The 13369-nt window shown below is 52.4% G+C and overlaps 5 protein-coding genes across 9 annotated transcripts; 3 read left to right on the plus strand and 2 right to left on the minus strand.

Annotated features, from left to right (window-relative positions):
* Window positions 1–164: 164 nt before the first annotated feature.
* LOC9636376 (patatin-like protein 2) lies at window positions 165–1951 on the plus strand. The gene is made up of 6 exons (XM_002989455.2): window positions 165–350; window positions 404–585; window positions 649–820; window positions 913–1122; window positions 1331–1731; window positions 1792–1951. The coding sequence occupies exons 1-6, from the start codon at window positions 231–233 to the stop codon at window positions 1841–1843; spliced, it is 1137 nt and encodes a 378-aa protein (XP_002989501.1). The 5' UTR covers window positions 165–230; the 3' UTR covers window positions 1844–1951.
* Window positions 1913–4747, minus strand: LOC9636377 (pentatricopeptide repeat-containing protein At5g27110). The gene is made up of 2 exons (XM_024663298.1): window positions 3935–4747; window positions 1913–3793 (listed from the first exon to the last, which is right to left on the minus strand). Exons 1-2 carry the CDS (start codon window positions 4745–4747, stop codon window positions 1913–1915), a joined length of 2694 nt encoding a protein of 897 aa, XP_024519066.1.
* Window positions 4748–5103: 356 nt separating this feature from the next.
* On the plus strand, window positions 5104–6262 carry LOC9636679 (MORN repeat-containing protein 3). Its single transcript, XM_002989456.2, has 4 exons — window positions 5104–5294; window positions 5355–5509; window positions 5581–5755; window positions 5813–6262. Exons 1-4 carry the CDS (start codon window positions 5114–5116, stop codon window positions 6121–6123), a joined length of 822 nt encoding a protein of 273 aa, XP_002989502.2. The 5' UTR covers window positions 5104–5113; the 3' UTR covers window positions 6124–6262.
* On the minus strand, window positions 5852–10637 carry LOC9636378. Of its 5 annotated transcripts, XM_024663262.1 has the most exons (9): window positions 10065–10637; window positions 7386–9984; window positions 7288–7336; window positions 7036–7235; window positions 6871–6987; window positions 6562–6811; window positions 6389–6507; window positions 6278–6341; window positions 6130–6209 (listed from the first exon to the last, which is right to left on the minus strand). In XM_024663262.1, the coding sequence occupies exons 2-6, from the start codon at window positions 9947–9949 to the stop codon at window positions 6577–6579; spliced, it is 3165 nt and encodes a 1054-aa protein (XP_024519030.1). In that variant the 5' UTR covers window positions 9950–9984; window positions 10065–10637; the 3' UTR covers window positions 6130–6209; window positions 6278–6341; window positions 6389–6507; window positions 6562–6576. The 5 variants fall into 5 exon arrangements, with proteins under 5 accessions (XP_024519029.1, XP_002989561.2, XP_024519030.1 ...); XM_024663261.1 differs by having other exon boundaries at window positions 5852–6209; window positions 6278–6452; XM_002989515.2 differs by having other exon boundaries at window positions 5852–6209; window positions 6278–6507.
* A 136-nt stretch (window positions 10638–10773) lies between these two features.
* LOC9636680 (cyclin-B2-1) lies at window positions 10774–12202 on the plus strand. The gene is made up of 8 exons (XM_002989457.2): window positions 10774–10892; window positions 10958–11112; window positions 11167–11298; window positions 11354–11514; window positions 11565–11687; window positions 11739–11919; window positions 11971–12021; window positions 12077–12202. The coding sequence occupies exons 1-8, from the start codon at window positions 10820–10822 to the stop codon at window positions 12185–12187; spliced, it is 987 nt and encodes a 328-aa protein (XP_002989503.1). The 5' UTR covers window positions 10774–10819; the 3' UTR covers window positions 12188–12202.
* Window positions 12203–13369: the final 1167 nt, after the last annotated feature.

The following is a 13369-nucleotide window of genomic DNA, read 5'->3' on the forward strand; positions in this document are numbered from 1 at the left end:
AGTAACAATGATAGTTTTGTTATAATAGTTAAATATATTTTTATATATAAATTTTATATAGAAGCTTTCCGTAATCTTTACAGTAAGCATGAATCACATGGCTGATGGCGACAGAACAAACGTAGAAATTGTGAAAGATTCACAGATACTGAAGTTAACTGTATAGAGGGAGGCCGTGATATATATCTACATACCCAGGCCCAGTCCACCACAACTAAGTATCACTGATCATGGCCAAGTACTCCAAAGGCACTCCTGGCAAGCGCAAATGCGTGCTCAGCCTGGATGGAGGGGGAATTCGCGGCCTCATTCCAGCCCAGATCCTCGAGTATCTGGAGCAGTGCTTGCAGGTAATCCTCGAGAAAACATAAACAAGATCCATGTAACATCGTGATCCTTGCAGGAGATGGATGGCCCGGATGTGCGTCTCGCAGACTACTTCGATGTGATCGCGGGCACGAGCACCGGCGGATTGATAACCATCTGCCTCACGGCCCCGGGCGAGAACAACAGGCCGCTCTTCACTGCCAAGGAGGTGACGGACTTTTACATGAACAAGGGCAAGTTTGTCTTCCCACAGGGCTAGTAAGTTGTTCTTGCTTATGCGCGACCAAGATCAAGAGATTCAACCGTGCTTTTCTTCTCCAGCATATCGAAAGGGATCACCGGCTTGTTTGGGCCAAAGTACTCGGGTCACGAGCTGGAGAAGCTCCTCCACGGCTACCTCAAAGACCTCCGGCTCCAGGACACACTCACAAACGTGATCATCCCGACCTTTGACACTAAGCTACAGCAGCCAGTCTTCTTCTCGTCCGTCGAGGTAAAGATCTTCCAAAGATGGGAAAGAATGAGAAAGAAGGAGAAAGGAGTGATGCCGAGGACATACTGATCGAGTTGAGTTGTGTGACACAGGCGAAATCCAAGAATGCTCACAATGCGTACCTCCGCGACATTGCCCGGGGGACCTCTGCGGCTCCGACTTACTTCCCTCCAAAGTTTTTCAACACCGGCAGTGACTCCGAGTTCCACCTCGTCGATGGCGGCCTCGTCGCCAACAATCCCTCGTTTCTGGCCATCACCGAGGCGTTTCGGATCCACGAGGATGCTAATTCCCTCTTCAGCGTAAACAGTCTTTCCATTCTCCTATAGTCCTCTCTCTTGATCTCGCAGCTCTTGATCTTCAGCTCGAAGTCCTTTAGCTTGACTCCCTTGTCCAAGTTTCTCCCTCTCTCGATCTGTGTCTTCTCAAACTTTCTCCCTCGAGTTGACTGTCCTGTCCACGTTTCTTAGCTCGAATTCTAACTTGTTGGATGATCCTGCTTTGCTCCAGAACTTCGAAAACCTGCTCGTCTTGTCGCTCGGCTGCGGCACGCAGAGTTTCAGCTACGAGGCCAAGGAGCTGTCCAACTGGGGAGCGCTGCGCTGGGTGATCAACAGCAACCGGACGCCGCTCATCGACATGCTGATGAACGCGAGCTCGGACATGGTGGACCACAGCCTGTGCGTGCTCTTCCGCTCCGGCCTGTGCGAGGAGAACTTCCTGAGGATCCAGATCTCCCCTCTCGACGATGGCCTCGCCAAGATGGACGACGTCAGCCCCAACAATCTGAAAGCTCTCGTCAAGCGAGGCAAGGACCTCCTCGACGAGCCCCTCCGCCGCGTCGACTTCGATAACGGGAAGCTCCTGCCCATTCCCGACGCCTCAACCACCAACAAGGAGGCCGTCCAGAGGTGAGAAGCCATGGTCTTGTTGCATCCCGAGCTAAGGTTTCCTGTTCTCTTGTTCCGTAGCTTTGCACGATGGCTGTCGGAGGAGCGTCGTGCACGTCTCGCTCAAGCATGACAGATTCCTCTTCGCTGCTGACGCTTGGGACGATTAACGTATGTGCCTCATGTAGTTGATGTCTCGCTCTCATCCTCCGGAATAATAAAATGGTAGTTTTGGGGTTTCCAACTTTGTCCCTCTGGTTCTGGCCCATCCAGAGCATAGCGTTGACGAAACCAGATAAGCACCAGGGCTGTGGGAATCCACCTCCAGCACGCCGCGAGCAGCGCTCTTGGCCTGCTCCAGATCCCCATGCGTTTTGCACGCGCCGAGCAGCGTCATCCACGGCACGAAGTCGGGCTCGAGCGGCATGCTGTCAACCAGCTCTTTGGCCTCGCCAACTCTGCCGCTTCTTGCCAGGAGATCCACCAGGCACGAGTAGTGCTCGGCCGCGGGGCAAGTCCCAAAGTCTCCCTGCATCGCCATGAAAAAGCCTCGAGCAGCGTCCACTCCCGACTGGCTATAGGAGACGAGCATGCTCGTGAGAGTGGAGCCTTTCGCGTCGATCCCGTCCAGAGCCATTCCCTGGAACAGCAGCTTCGCCTCGCAGCCGTGCCGAGCGAAAGCACTGATCATCGCCGTCCAGGATACCGAGTCTCGGCTCTTCATCGCCCCGAAGATCCGTCTCGACTCTTCCAAGTTGCCGGACTTCGCGTACATGCACACGAGTGCCGTCCCCAGAGCTCCATCGGCCTCGAAACCGGCGTGAAGAATCTCGGTGTGCACTTCCGTTGCTAAGTTCGAGGAGCAGGCACTTAGAACGCTGATGAAGGCCACCTCGTCGGGTTTGATGCCTTGCTGGTCCATCTCAGCGTAGATCGTCATTGCTCTCCCTTCACAGCCGTTCTGAGAATAGGCCCCGATCATCGCCGAGTAGCTGAACACGTCCTTCACTGGCATTTGCTCGAAGATCCTCTCGGCCTCTTCCAGGCTCCCGACTTCTCCGTAGAATCCAACCAGCGTTGTGGCCAGAACCTCGTCCAGCTTAATCCCGGCAACCTGAATCCTTCCGTGGAGAGACTTTCCTGTTACCAAGTCCTTCAATGCGGTGCATGCCATAAGTGCTACGGCAAAACTCGTATCTGTTGGCTCGACTCCTTCCAAATCCATCTTACGGAAGAGTCCGACTGCTTCGGCCTCGTGAGAATTGTTAAAGAGTGCGGTTATCATCGCGTTCCACACCACCGCGTTGGAGCTGGAACGGGTGCTAAAACTCTGGAACACGGCCCTCGCTTCCTCCAGGCACTTGCAAGTCCCATAGAGGCTTATAAGCGCGCTACCAACAACTTCGTCTTGCTGGTAGCCAAGTCTCTCGATATCGTCTTGAATCCTTCTGCCTTGCTCTAGCAGATTCGAGGCCGAGCACACAGCCAGGATCGTCACGAACGTGATTGTATCGACGTCGTCTTTGAGCTCCTCAACCATCTGCCTGTAGAGATTCAAGGCGTCGTCGGGATGCCCGTTTTGGGCATATGCAGCTAGCATGGCATTGTAAGCCAGTCGGTCCCTGCTAGAGATACTTTCAAACACCTCCTTGGCGTCCTCCAAACAGTGGCACTTCCCATGGAGTCCCACAAGAGACGTTTTGAGGGCAGCATCGACATCAAAGTCACTCGAGCAGACTCTAGCGTAGATTTCTTTCCCCGTCGAAAGATCTCCCAGCCCCGAGCAAGCACCGAGAACCGCTGCGTAAGTCACCCTGTCCGGCCTCACTCTCTTCTCGAGCTCCATTCTCCTGTAAAGCTCCAGCGCTAGTCTCTCACGCCCGTTTTGCGCATAAGCCGTGATCATCGCAGTCCACGATACGACATCCTTGTTTGCCATCGCTTCGAAAACACGGAGCGATTCCTCCAAGTTCTCCAGCTTCCCGTACATGGATATCAGCGCATTCTCCAAACGAGTTCCACCACCATCACCACCGCGAGTGACGCGCAGATGGATGCTTCTACCGAGAGAGAGGCTTCCCAGCTGCGTAGCCACCTCGATGACCAAGAGAAAAGTTACCGGGTTGAGCTTGGTCCCGTCCAAGTCCATCTCGCGGAGCGCTCGCAATGCCCCGCAAGGATGCCCATTCCGGGCATACGACGTGACGAGAGCGTTCCACGATACCACATTCTTCACGGGCATGGAGTCAAATCTCTGCCTCGCGTCTTCGATCGAGCGGCACCTCCCATACATGCCCACCACCGCCGTGCCAACCACGACGTCGTCCCTCCACTCCGAGCCGGCGATGCTAGAATCCACTGTTCTTCCCAGATCCAGATCCCCGAGAGCCGAGCACGCCTCTAGAACTCCGAGAAAGGTGACAGAGTTGCGATCGCCGCTGCCCATTCTCGCGTAAAGATCCACAGCTAGTCGAGGCTGGCCGTTGTGAGTGAATGCCCCGATCATCGTGTTCCAAGTCACTGGATCCTTGCGCTCTAGGCCGTGGAAGAGCCGCTCGGCCTCGGCGAGGCTGTGGCACTTGCCATACATCGCAATGAGCGAATTCGCTACCAAGGTCTCCCTGTCCAGCCTCCGAGCGATCGCCGCGGCGTGGAGCTGGCGCCCCCGCGCGAGATTGCCAGAGCTAGCGCAAGCGCTGATGGCACTCACCAGCGTCGTCCTGTGGGGAAGGATCCGCCGCTCCTCCATCCGATCCAAGAGCTCCAGCGCCTCGGCGCCACGGCCGTTCTGCGCGTACACCGTGAGGAGGATGCTCCAGGAGAACTCGTTCCTGCGCGGCATTCGATCGAACACCGATCGCGCCTCGTCGACGCTGCCGCATCGGCCATACATCTGGATGAGGAGATTGCACAGGAAACAATCCCCGTTCTGGCCGCTCTTGACGATCGCCCCGTCAATGCGCCTTCCCTCGGCGATATTTCGCGACAGGGAGCACCACCGGATCGCGGCGGCATGATCGCTAGACAATGAGATCATCCAAGAACCCTAATCTACATACGCAGTGAGGCAGAACACGTGGATGATGACATGGACAGAGATGACTCGGCAGGAAGATCCGACGTGGCGGGGAGGAGACCGTTTGTTACAGAGGATCGGGCGGTGATAAAGGGCGTGGCGGGAGCTAAGGATTGGCTTGGGAGTGGCGCGACGAGCACAGTAAGGGCTTTGACCTGGTGTGGACTCCAGCTTACGCCCATTTTAGACTTTACCACGTCATTAAACCTTTACACGTGGCTGACCTTTTACCACGTCATCGTACAGCTCAACTCTTTCCCTGAAATTTCGGAGGGAGAAGGAAGGTTTTGGCGCTGCTTGAAATTTAGGTCTAGATGGCGGTGAGCGATGAAAATGCTGCCGAGCCCGACGGTCTCCAGCGATCGCGGCAAGGGCAAGAAGGAGGAGAAGAAGGAGCGGCTATGGCAGATCAACGATCGGCTCGCGGACAAGCACGGCTACTGCCACAATGTCTACTGGGTCCATGGCGATGTGTATCGCGGCTGCTGGGACAAGAACAAGCGCGATGGTGAGTCCCCAGATTCTAGCTTCCGGATCGTCTAAATCTCTGCGCGTTCGTTTCCTCCAGGCGCTGGAATCCACAACTACAAGACTGGGATAAGGTATGAGGGCGATTGGAAGAATGGAAAGAGGGATGGCTATGGCACTTTGTATCTCGCCGACGAGGAGGTGGACAAGTACCGTGTGGTTTACAAGGGGCATTACAAGGAAGGCAAGAAACACGTAAGTTCTTCGCTCCTCGATTCTTGGAGGAATGGATTCTTTGCTTACGATTTTTTCTTTGTTTTGCTCAGGGCCCCGGATTGGTACATGGTGCCTTTGGAGAAACTTACGATGGAAACTTTGCGTATGGTTTGCGCAACGGTGTAGGCAAGCAGTTCTATCGGTGCCAGTTAACGAATGGATTCCACGTCTACCATGGACAATGGGTGAATGACAAGAGAGAAGGCGTGGGTCTACTCAAAATGGGTATCGACGAGCTTGCAAGCTGTGGCTTCTGAAAACTTGGGTTCTTTCTTCTTGCAGTGAATGGCGATCTGTACAAAGGCTCATTCGTGAACGACATGAAGGAAGGCAAAGGCATTTACTACTATGGCGACAAGTGCTCCAAGTACGAAGGCCTATGGAAAAAGGACGTAGCCATCTGCGGGACGTATTCCAACACCAGCGAGCAGGACAAGCACATCCCGTATCTGGAGATCGAAAACGCCTGCAGCTTTGCACCCGAGCTCATCACGCAGCATCTAGCGGGCGAGGAAGTGAGAACTCACAGCTTTAGCAGCCTGGGCCACGCCGACAGGATGAAGCTCACACCCAGGCAGATCTCGTCCATTTGAGGGAGATGATTTCTCGGGCGATCGCCCAAGTTCTATAACAGTTCCAGGCATCGCTGGAAGCACGAAACATATCTCTCGAGAGTTTCCTGTGTATCCATTCGAAAAGAAAGATGTCAGTAACAAAGCTTTTTTCAAACAAGAGGCACTCTCTCACCTTGAGCTGAATGACTACTCCTGTGCAAAGCGGAACCAATGCGAAAGCTATCCGTGTTGACTGCCTGCCTCGCATCCAACAATCAATCCAAACCGAGATACAGACCAGTACCTGAGCTTGAGTAAAACCTTGGTTAGTGGAAAATTCAAGGCTGCGAGTCAGCGAGTCAGTGTGCCTAAAAGAAAAAAAACACGCCGTCTCGTGTAAGGCTGGCGCATTGTTTCCGTTGCCTGTACACGGACTTACAAATTCCACCGAAGTCGAAATTTGAAGAAAAGACATACCTTTTATAATACATCCTAAAGAGAGACCAATTGGAACTCTTCAGGTAGTGGAAAGACTGCGCTCGGCATTGGAATCACTGTCACGTATGGCTGGGGACAGGATCTTTGTACTTGCTGGATGCGTCTCTGGGAGGTGAAGTTCACCGGAAACAGCTCTTGATGGCATTTCATGAGCCGGTTGGTGACACAAACTTTGTCCAGGTATTGCATGTTCTTCACGAACTCTTGCGTCAACGGCAGTGTGTCCAATCTACAAATACAGTAAAGTAGGTAGCGAGGTGAAATGCGAAGTTAATATGTCGACTATACCTTTGTAAAACTCTCTCCAGGTACTTGATCCTATCTTTGAATCCCTCGGCTATTAACTCGGAGGTTGCAGCTATCGTGTTAGTTTTCGCTTGAGGTCCATCCTCATTCGCGGTGATCCTGCCAACTGGTGTGTAAGGGGAGACAAGGAAACGCCAAAAACATTACCTGCAAGCTTCTCCCAAGGACAGACGTGCAAGGACGTACATTGCACATTCCCGATCCTCAACAGAACTACTTTGCATCAATGCGGCTGGTACAGGAGGTAAGCTATTCTGCATCAGCTGAGTTGTTAGTTTTAGTCTTTGTTTGGCACGGGCCACGAAGTGAAAGCTTTCATCTTGGGCATAATACTCTTCGTCAATGTCCTGTTTACCACAAGAAAGCAATTAACAAACGGAACCATAGTATCGGACAAACCTTTTCTGGAAGCCGATTAGTATCAGTTGCCCATTGAAGCTCAGCAGGTCTGATGAGACAGAAAGTCAGGAATCGGAAACGATTAAATAAAGAAATACCTGATCGTAGGAAGGGCGCCCGTCAACTGAGAAATAGCTGTCCGCCATGGAATCAAAGGTGGAACTTCAACCTTTCTCTTTTTGGGAAGAACGGAACTCGCAAAAGTGGAGTTCAAGAGCAGCTGTTGTTTCATGGCTTGTCCAACGTTACCTTGAGCATTGGAATCACTGCTGCTTTTACCGGGTCCTATAGTAGAAGTTCCAGCTTGCTCGGATCCCTGTGGTACGAGACCACCCTTGGCCAAAGCATACGCTTGCAAAGCCGCTTGTACACGTTGTTGGTGTAGAGAAACCTGAGGAGCTTTCTGAGGAGGTTGCAAGTCATTGGGAACTTGAAGGAGCTGTTGAGATGCGACCAGCTTTTCATGTCCAAAACTCGACTGCGCGCTTTGCTGATTTGCCAACTCAGGTAAAGGTTGTTCGTCTGCTGCAGATTGCAAGTCCTGCGTTAGCTGCGGCTCTGATTTGCCTGGTTGAACGGAAGTTGCAGCGTTCTGGGACCTTTGCTGCGACTCTACCGGTTGCACGTCTTTAGGAACTTGCATCTGCGACCTTTGCTGCGACTCTACCGGATGCACGTCTTTAGGAACTTGTAGCTGGAGTTTCGAGTGTGCCATTGTCGTAAAGCTTGAAGCAGCCGTGCTCACGCTAAGCATTTGCCCGCCATGCTGATTCGCCACCACTTGCTCGTCAGCTGTACTTTTGAAGTCTGGTTTGCTTGAAGCTGAAACGTTTTGCGACTTTTGCATATCCACTGGCTGCATGTCTTTGGGCACCTGAAGAAGCTGCTGAGGTGTAGCTGGCTTGGAATGCCCCAATGTCGTAAAGTTCGAAGCTGGCAACGCAGCCCCACCGCCTTGCTGATTCGCTTCCTCGGTTATCTGCTTTAGTTGAGGCTCTGGGGGTTTAGTCGACTGAACTGGTGGGGCTTGCGAGGCAGCAGGAGAAACACGGTTTTGATGCTGCAGCTGAACCACGTCGTAGATCGAATCAGATTCTACAGGCTTGTGTTGAGCATGTCCAAACATACTGGTTGTCTGCCAGGAATAATCCCGGGAGATCCGGTGAATGTCGCTGCCAAGCCTTTTCGAACTGGACTGCAACACTTGCCTTTCTTGCTGCGACGGAGTTTGCAAAGGCAAAGGTGAGCTTATCAGTCCAGCCCCCGTTGGTTTGCTCTGTGCAGAACTTTCAAAAACTTTAGCCGCCAACACCTCGTCCTTGTCTTTGCTCTGAAATATGTTTGAGTTGTCTGACGTTTGGGCACTGGCAGGCCGAATGTTGTCTGCCAAAGCTGGCGAACGCAGCTCAGCCTTTGGAAAAAACTGTCGTGTTGCGAAGGCTGGTTTCGAGACGGGATTCTTGAAAGGAGCAGCAGGTCTGTTGACGCCAAGTTCTCCGGTAGGAACTGTTGTATCTTTCAACCAAGGCCCACCTTCAGAAGAATTCTGAGAGAACCGAACCTGAGCACCTCCCGACGACGGCCTGTGGTTACTATCTTGCATTCCAAGAGAAAAGGCCGGCCGGAATGCTTCTTGGGTGTCAGCTTTCGGCATGCCTCGTCCAAAGAAAGATGAGCCACCATCTCCCGATGACGGCCTGTGGTTACTATCTTGCATACCAGTAGGAAAGTTCTGCCGGAATGCTTCTTGACTCTCCGCTTTCTGCATGCCTCGTCCTAAAAACTGTGTACCACCATCCGCCGATGACGGCCTGTGGCTACTGTCTTGCATACCAAGAGAAAAGGCCGGCCGGAATGCTTCTTGATTATCAGCTTTCTGCATGCCTCGTCCGAAGAAAGGCGTACCACCATCTCCAAACAGCTCAGCCTCGCAACCATTGATAAGAGATGCCCCCAAGCTACCGAAACCAGGAATCGCAGACTTGCTCTCTTGGACCGAATCGTCAGCAAAAAGCTTCTCGACTCCTCCAAACAGATCGTTCATATCGATAGCTTCACTCTCCGACTGGGCACCATTGAACGCCTCCATATGCTTTCCAACGAGGCGCTGCTGATTCATGTCGTTCGGAAATCCGTAGAGTGGTGCCGGCTGAATGGAAGCGTTCCTAATAGGATAACTGTCTACCTGAGGCGTTCCCATATGAGCTCTAGCTAGCTGCTGGATTCCTAAACCATGCCCCTGTCCCTGGCCTAAGAGAAGCTCCTGGTGCCTCAGCTTTTCCATTTGCATAGCTTGGAAGGACTGGTCGTAAAAAGCTTGCTGCTGCTGCTGCTGCTGTTGGTGATGCTGTAAAACAGGATCAAAGAACTGTTGATGCTGCTGCTGCTGCTGGAGAACAGGATCAAAGAACTGCTGCTGCTGTTGTTGTTGATGAAACTGTCCCCTATTTTGCAACCTGGGATCGAAAAAATCCCCATTGGGGATCTTGTGAGGTAATGCAGCTCCAGCATATGAGAAATGCTGGTGGCCCATCATCTGCGTCCTTGCATCGACAAACTGATTCCGAAAAATTCCCTGATCACCACGGTATGGCCTAGCAGGTGAAGCATCCTCCTGCACAAAGTAGTTCTGAACCTCTTCAGACATACCATTTTGAAACATGGAGAAACCGCTTGTCACCAAATGTTTTCGTTTATCTGAATGAAAAAAAAGGGAAAACCAGTTACAGGTGAAGGATAAAAGAAGAGAAAACATGGAAATTAATGAATAAGCTTACCAGAAGAAGTATCGTGAGAAGAGCTAGTTTTTCCTCCTCAGGCATTGACCGAGATGGGATGAGACGCTAGCTCTCTCCTTCCAGAATCTACAAAAACCCTATCCAGGGTTTTTGACGCGCGACGGCATCGTCTCGAACGAAATGCACGGCCTCCGAGGTTTCCATTGCCGACAATCCACAGCCTAGAGCGACGACGCCAGCGATAGATCTTGCTACTGCTGCTCCCGGGCCCTCCGGAGCTACCGCCCTAGCTCCCCGCACAGGCGCGCGGCGAAAAACCCTAGCTTACCCCTATGGAAGCGTTCCGCTAGCATTCTCGCCGACGCCGCATCCCCTGATCTGTGGTGCTGCTAGCTGCCGCCGCCTCCATCTAATCCAGCAGCTCGAGCAGCCAGCGCCAAGCGCCAAGCATCCCGCCCAAAGAGAAATTAGGGATTTGAGGGCCAATGAGTGACGCGTAGAGTGTTGCGTCGTGAGTGTGTGTGTGTGGTGTTGTGGGCGACGAGAAGGATGCTTACACACACACACACAATGGCTTTAGCAGCACTGGCACATTTTAGCGTCGCCGCTGTATCTAGCAAAGGGGTTGGCGGATTCCGGAACGGAATGAGCTGGCCATTCGGCCTTCCGGTTTGGAATAGCCAGCCGGCGCCTGGCGCCAAGGGCGTTGCGTTTTTCAAATGGTTGACTCCCTTCACGCGATCCTGTCCGTTGAGCTGCTCGCTAGGGTTTTGGGGGATTTTTGAGCAGGGAAAATGGCGCGCTGCGAGGCCGGCGCCTGGGAGTCGCAATGGAGGCCTCGATGCGCAACATTTTCGAGGCGGCCGGGTACATCGCGCTGGAAATCAGTGAAATCGTGGTGCCTGGTAACGATAATCTCTGTTGTCTTGTAGATTTCGATCGTATTCCGTCCGCTAGAGAGCGTGATGCTCAACTTCTCGTCCCTGTGAAGAAGAGGAAGAGAGGCCAATGTTCTGGCAGTGGTAGCACCAGCAGCGGCAGCGATGGAAGCTGTATTACGAGTGATACAGCCCAAAATGCCAACAAGGTCATCGATTTCTTGATGCTAATGCTGGAAATTCTCTAATGCTTTGTTTATCAGAGGCTCCGTCTGGACCATGTGGAGGCATTGCTTCATCTAGAAGCGAAGCAGACGCTTCTATGGGGATATTTGGATGATACATGTTGCTTGGACTCCGTAGCGAGAGGATCTATCGTCGTAAAGTTCTTCCAGGTACTTTAATGTAATTTCTAAAACTTTTTCTTTCTACTCATCTAGCTCCATTCAGTGCATGGCAGTACACAACGAGACAGTTTTTCTCGCAACGACGTTTTTGGATATGCTTTTACTGGCTATGAAGAATTGCATCGCGAAGAGCGTACTTGGGATATTTGCCGTTGCGTGCATGGCCGTGGCCATGAAATATGAAGAGAACAAGGCGAAGTTCTCGTGAGTAATCCTGTGACTTGACTCGGTGTTTAATGTTTTGGTTAAATCAGGCCTGTTCTTCAGCTCAGCGAGCTCTTTCGCTATAAGATCCATGACGTTCTTACTGCCGAACGCGTTTTACTGGAGGCGATTTGCTACAAGTGTGAAGTGCCAACTGCAATGATCTTTCTAAGGTTTGGTTTTTGGAGTCAATTCTCTTTTATGCAATGTACTCCGCTGTGAAGGTATTATCTTGAAGGCGTCAACGCGAGCACCAAAATCGCTAGAACTGCAGAGTTCCTGGCGTGTCTCTCACTCACCGAATACGAAATGCTCAGATTTAGGCCTGCAGCATTAGCCGTGTCCTCGATCACCCTGGCCTTTCGCTTAGAGGGAATAGATGCTAATGTGAGGGAGCTCTTAAAGGTATGTATCAACGGTATTTGGTTCGTGTTTCTCATATGCCTGCGTTTACAGAGGAATACAGGCGTCCAATTCATCGCAAGAGCCTCGGAATGCTGTATCCAGGTAGTCTTGTTGCCAGCAATCTTGTTGCCTCTTCTTTGACACTTGCGATATGCAGGAACTCCTTAAGCTTTACAGATTTGTCCTCGTTGACAGTCCGAAGGCCTGCCATCTTGTGAGGATGTTGAAAACGAGATGCAATATCCAGTGGAATCTCAAGCATCACTGAGCTAGAAGGTTCAGTTTTTCCTTTCCAGTAAATGTACAGGTCGTCCTAGGCTAACATCTCCATGCCATCCTTGGTTTGGACTCGGCAAAGAGGCCCTTCCAATTGGTTATCCTCTGAATCTTGTCCGGTCCGAGTTTCTCAGCAGCCTTGGACAACAACTCAGCTCCGCAGGGCTTCTGGTTTCTTGAAGGCTCGCCGCAAAGAGGTGTAGTTGACACAGATGCTGGTGTTTCGGAACCGTTTGAGCTTAACTTGCCACTGAGATTGGACCTGGATGTGCTGGCACAGGGACGAGCAGGAGACCGAGGTGTCTGGATGCCGCCTGTTGTTGCCACTCCAGGTGCTGTCCTTACATCAGTAACGGTTGGGGTCCTCGGTGTTTGGTCAGTACCAGTTTTGCCAATGGTTCTCATCGTTTGAGCATCATTTGCAGTGTTTGGTCTAGAAGACTTCGGTGTTGGTGGAGCAGCACGGTCGGACCGAGGAGTGGGACAGGAACTCTCCGGTAGCCTTGCGCTCATTGGAGCCGACGGCTTTGTTTCTGGGAGAGAAGAAGCAGTCTTCGGGCGAGCAGTCGTATCTCCATAGCTTATACCCGCGTCGGACCTCGCAGTACTACAACCGGTATTCACCAAAGCTTCGCCCATTGGTGCTGATTTGTCGGGTGCTCTTGCAGAATTCGGCATGGAAGGCGGCTGCGGCTTCTCCAGGAACATCCGTCTTCTCTCCGCTATCGCATTGACCAGGACCGCCGGGCTTACATGCTGCGGGAAGACGACCGTGGGTGCGGTCTTCGGACGATGTGGCAGCATGTAAGTCAAGATGGTCGGCTCAGCTCGCTCGTCAAACGCACCAGTGGCGTCAGTGGCCTTTATCCCGTAGTGAGGCAAGACGGCGTCCTGTCCATCCTTTCCCAGGTGTGCGGGAGGCACATACCTCAGGTACTCGGTGATGCTCGTTGCTTTGTTCCCGTGATAAGGTGACGCTTCTGTTGTTATCAGAGGTCCCGTCCGCGGCTTTCCCATGTGCGAGATGTACTCGGTGACGGACGTCACCTTCCTGTTGTGGAACGGGTCCGGGGCGTTGAGCAGATTGGGATGCAACGCGTGCAGCGGGACCAGGTGCCGCTGTGTTTCGGTAATGTCGGTGCACTTTTGGCCGAAGTACTCGTCGTAGTCTGGA

Source organism: Selaginella moellendorffii, unplaced genomic scaffold (genome assembly GCF_000143415.4).
Source record: "Selaginella moellendorffii unplaced genomic scaffold, v1.0 SELMOscaffold_98, whole genome shotgun sequence".
Taxonomy (NCBI): Eukaryota; Viridiplantae; Streptophyta; class Lycopodiopsida; order Selaginellales; family Selaginellaceae; genus Selaginella; species Selaginella moellendorffii.

Excerpts from the sequence above, each read along its gene's own strand:
- LOC9636680 (XM_002989457.2), top strand. The coding sequence starts at position 10,820 with ATGGCGCGCTGCGAGGCCGGCGCCTGGGAGTCGCAATGGAGGCCTCGA. Across the intron at positions 11,113-11,166 it reads CAGCCCAAAATGCCAACAAG|AGGCTCCGTCTGGACCATGT; the intron begins GTCATCGATTTC and ends TTTGTTTATCAG. Across the intron at positions 11,920-11,970 it reads ATGTGAGGGAGCTCTTAAAG|AGGAATACAGGCGTCCAATT; the intron begins GTATGTATCAAC and ends CTGCGTTTACAG.
- LOC9636377 (XM_024663298.1), bottom strand. The coding sequence starts at position 4,747 with ATGATCTCATTGTCTAGCGATCATGCCGCCGCGATCCGGTGGTGCTCC. Across the intron at positions 3,794-3,934 it reads CCATGCCCGTGAAGAATGTG|CTGGGAAGCCTCTCTCTCGG; the intron begins GTATCGTGGAAC and ends GTGGCTACGCAG.
- LOC9636378 (XM_024663261.1), bottom strand. The coding sequence starts at position 9,949 with ATGTTTCAAAATGGTATGTCTGAAGAGGTTCAGAACTACTTTGTGCAG. Across the intron at positions 7,337-7,385 it reads GGCGCCCTTCCTACGATCAG|ACCTGCTGAGCTTCAATGGG; the intron begins GTATTTCTTTAT and ends CTGTCTCATCAG. Across the intron at positions 6,812-6,870 it reads CTGGAGAGAGTTTTACAAAG|ATTGGACACACTGCCGTTGA; the intron begins GTATAGTCGACA and ends CTGTATTTGTAG.
- LOC9636376 (XM_002989455.2), top strand. The coding sequence starts at position 231 with ATGGCCAAGTACTCCAAAGGCACTCCTGGCAAGCGCAAATGCGTGCTC. Across the intron at positions 586-648 it reads TTTGTCTTCCCACAGGGCTA|CATATCGAAAGGGATCACCG; the intron begins GTAAGTTGTTCT and ends TTTCTTCTCCAG. Across the intron at positions 1,732-1,791 it reads AACAAGGAGGCCGTCCAGAG|CTTTGCACGATGGCTGTCGG; the intron begins GTGAGAAGCCAT and ends CTTGTTCCGTAG.
- LOC9636679 (XM_002989456.2), top strand. The coding sequence starts at position 5,114 with ATGAAAATGCTGCCGAGCCCGACGGTCTCCAGCGATCGCGGCAAGGGC. Across the intron at positions 5,295-5,354 it reads GGACAAGAACAAGCGCGATG|GCGCTGGAATCCACAACTAC; the intron begins GTGAGTCCCCAG and ends CGTTTCCTCCAG. Across the intron at positions 5,510-5,580 it reads ACAAGGAAGGCAAGAAACAC|GGCCCCGGATTGGTACATGG; the intron begins GTAAGTTCTTCG and ends TGTTTTGCTCAG.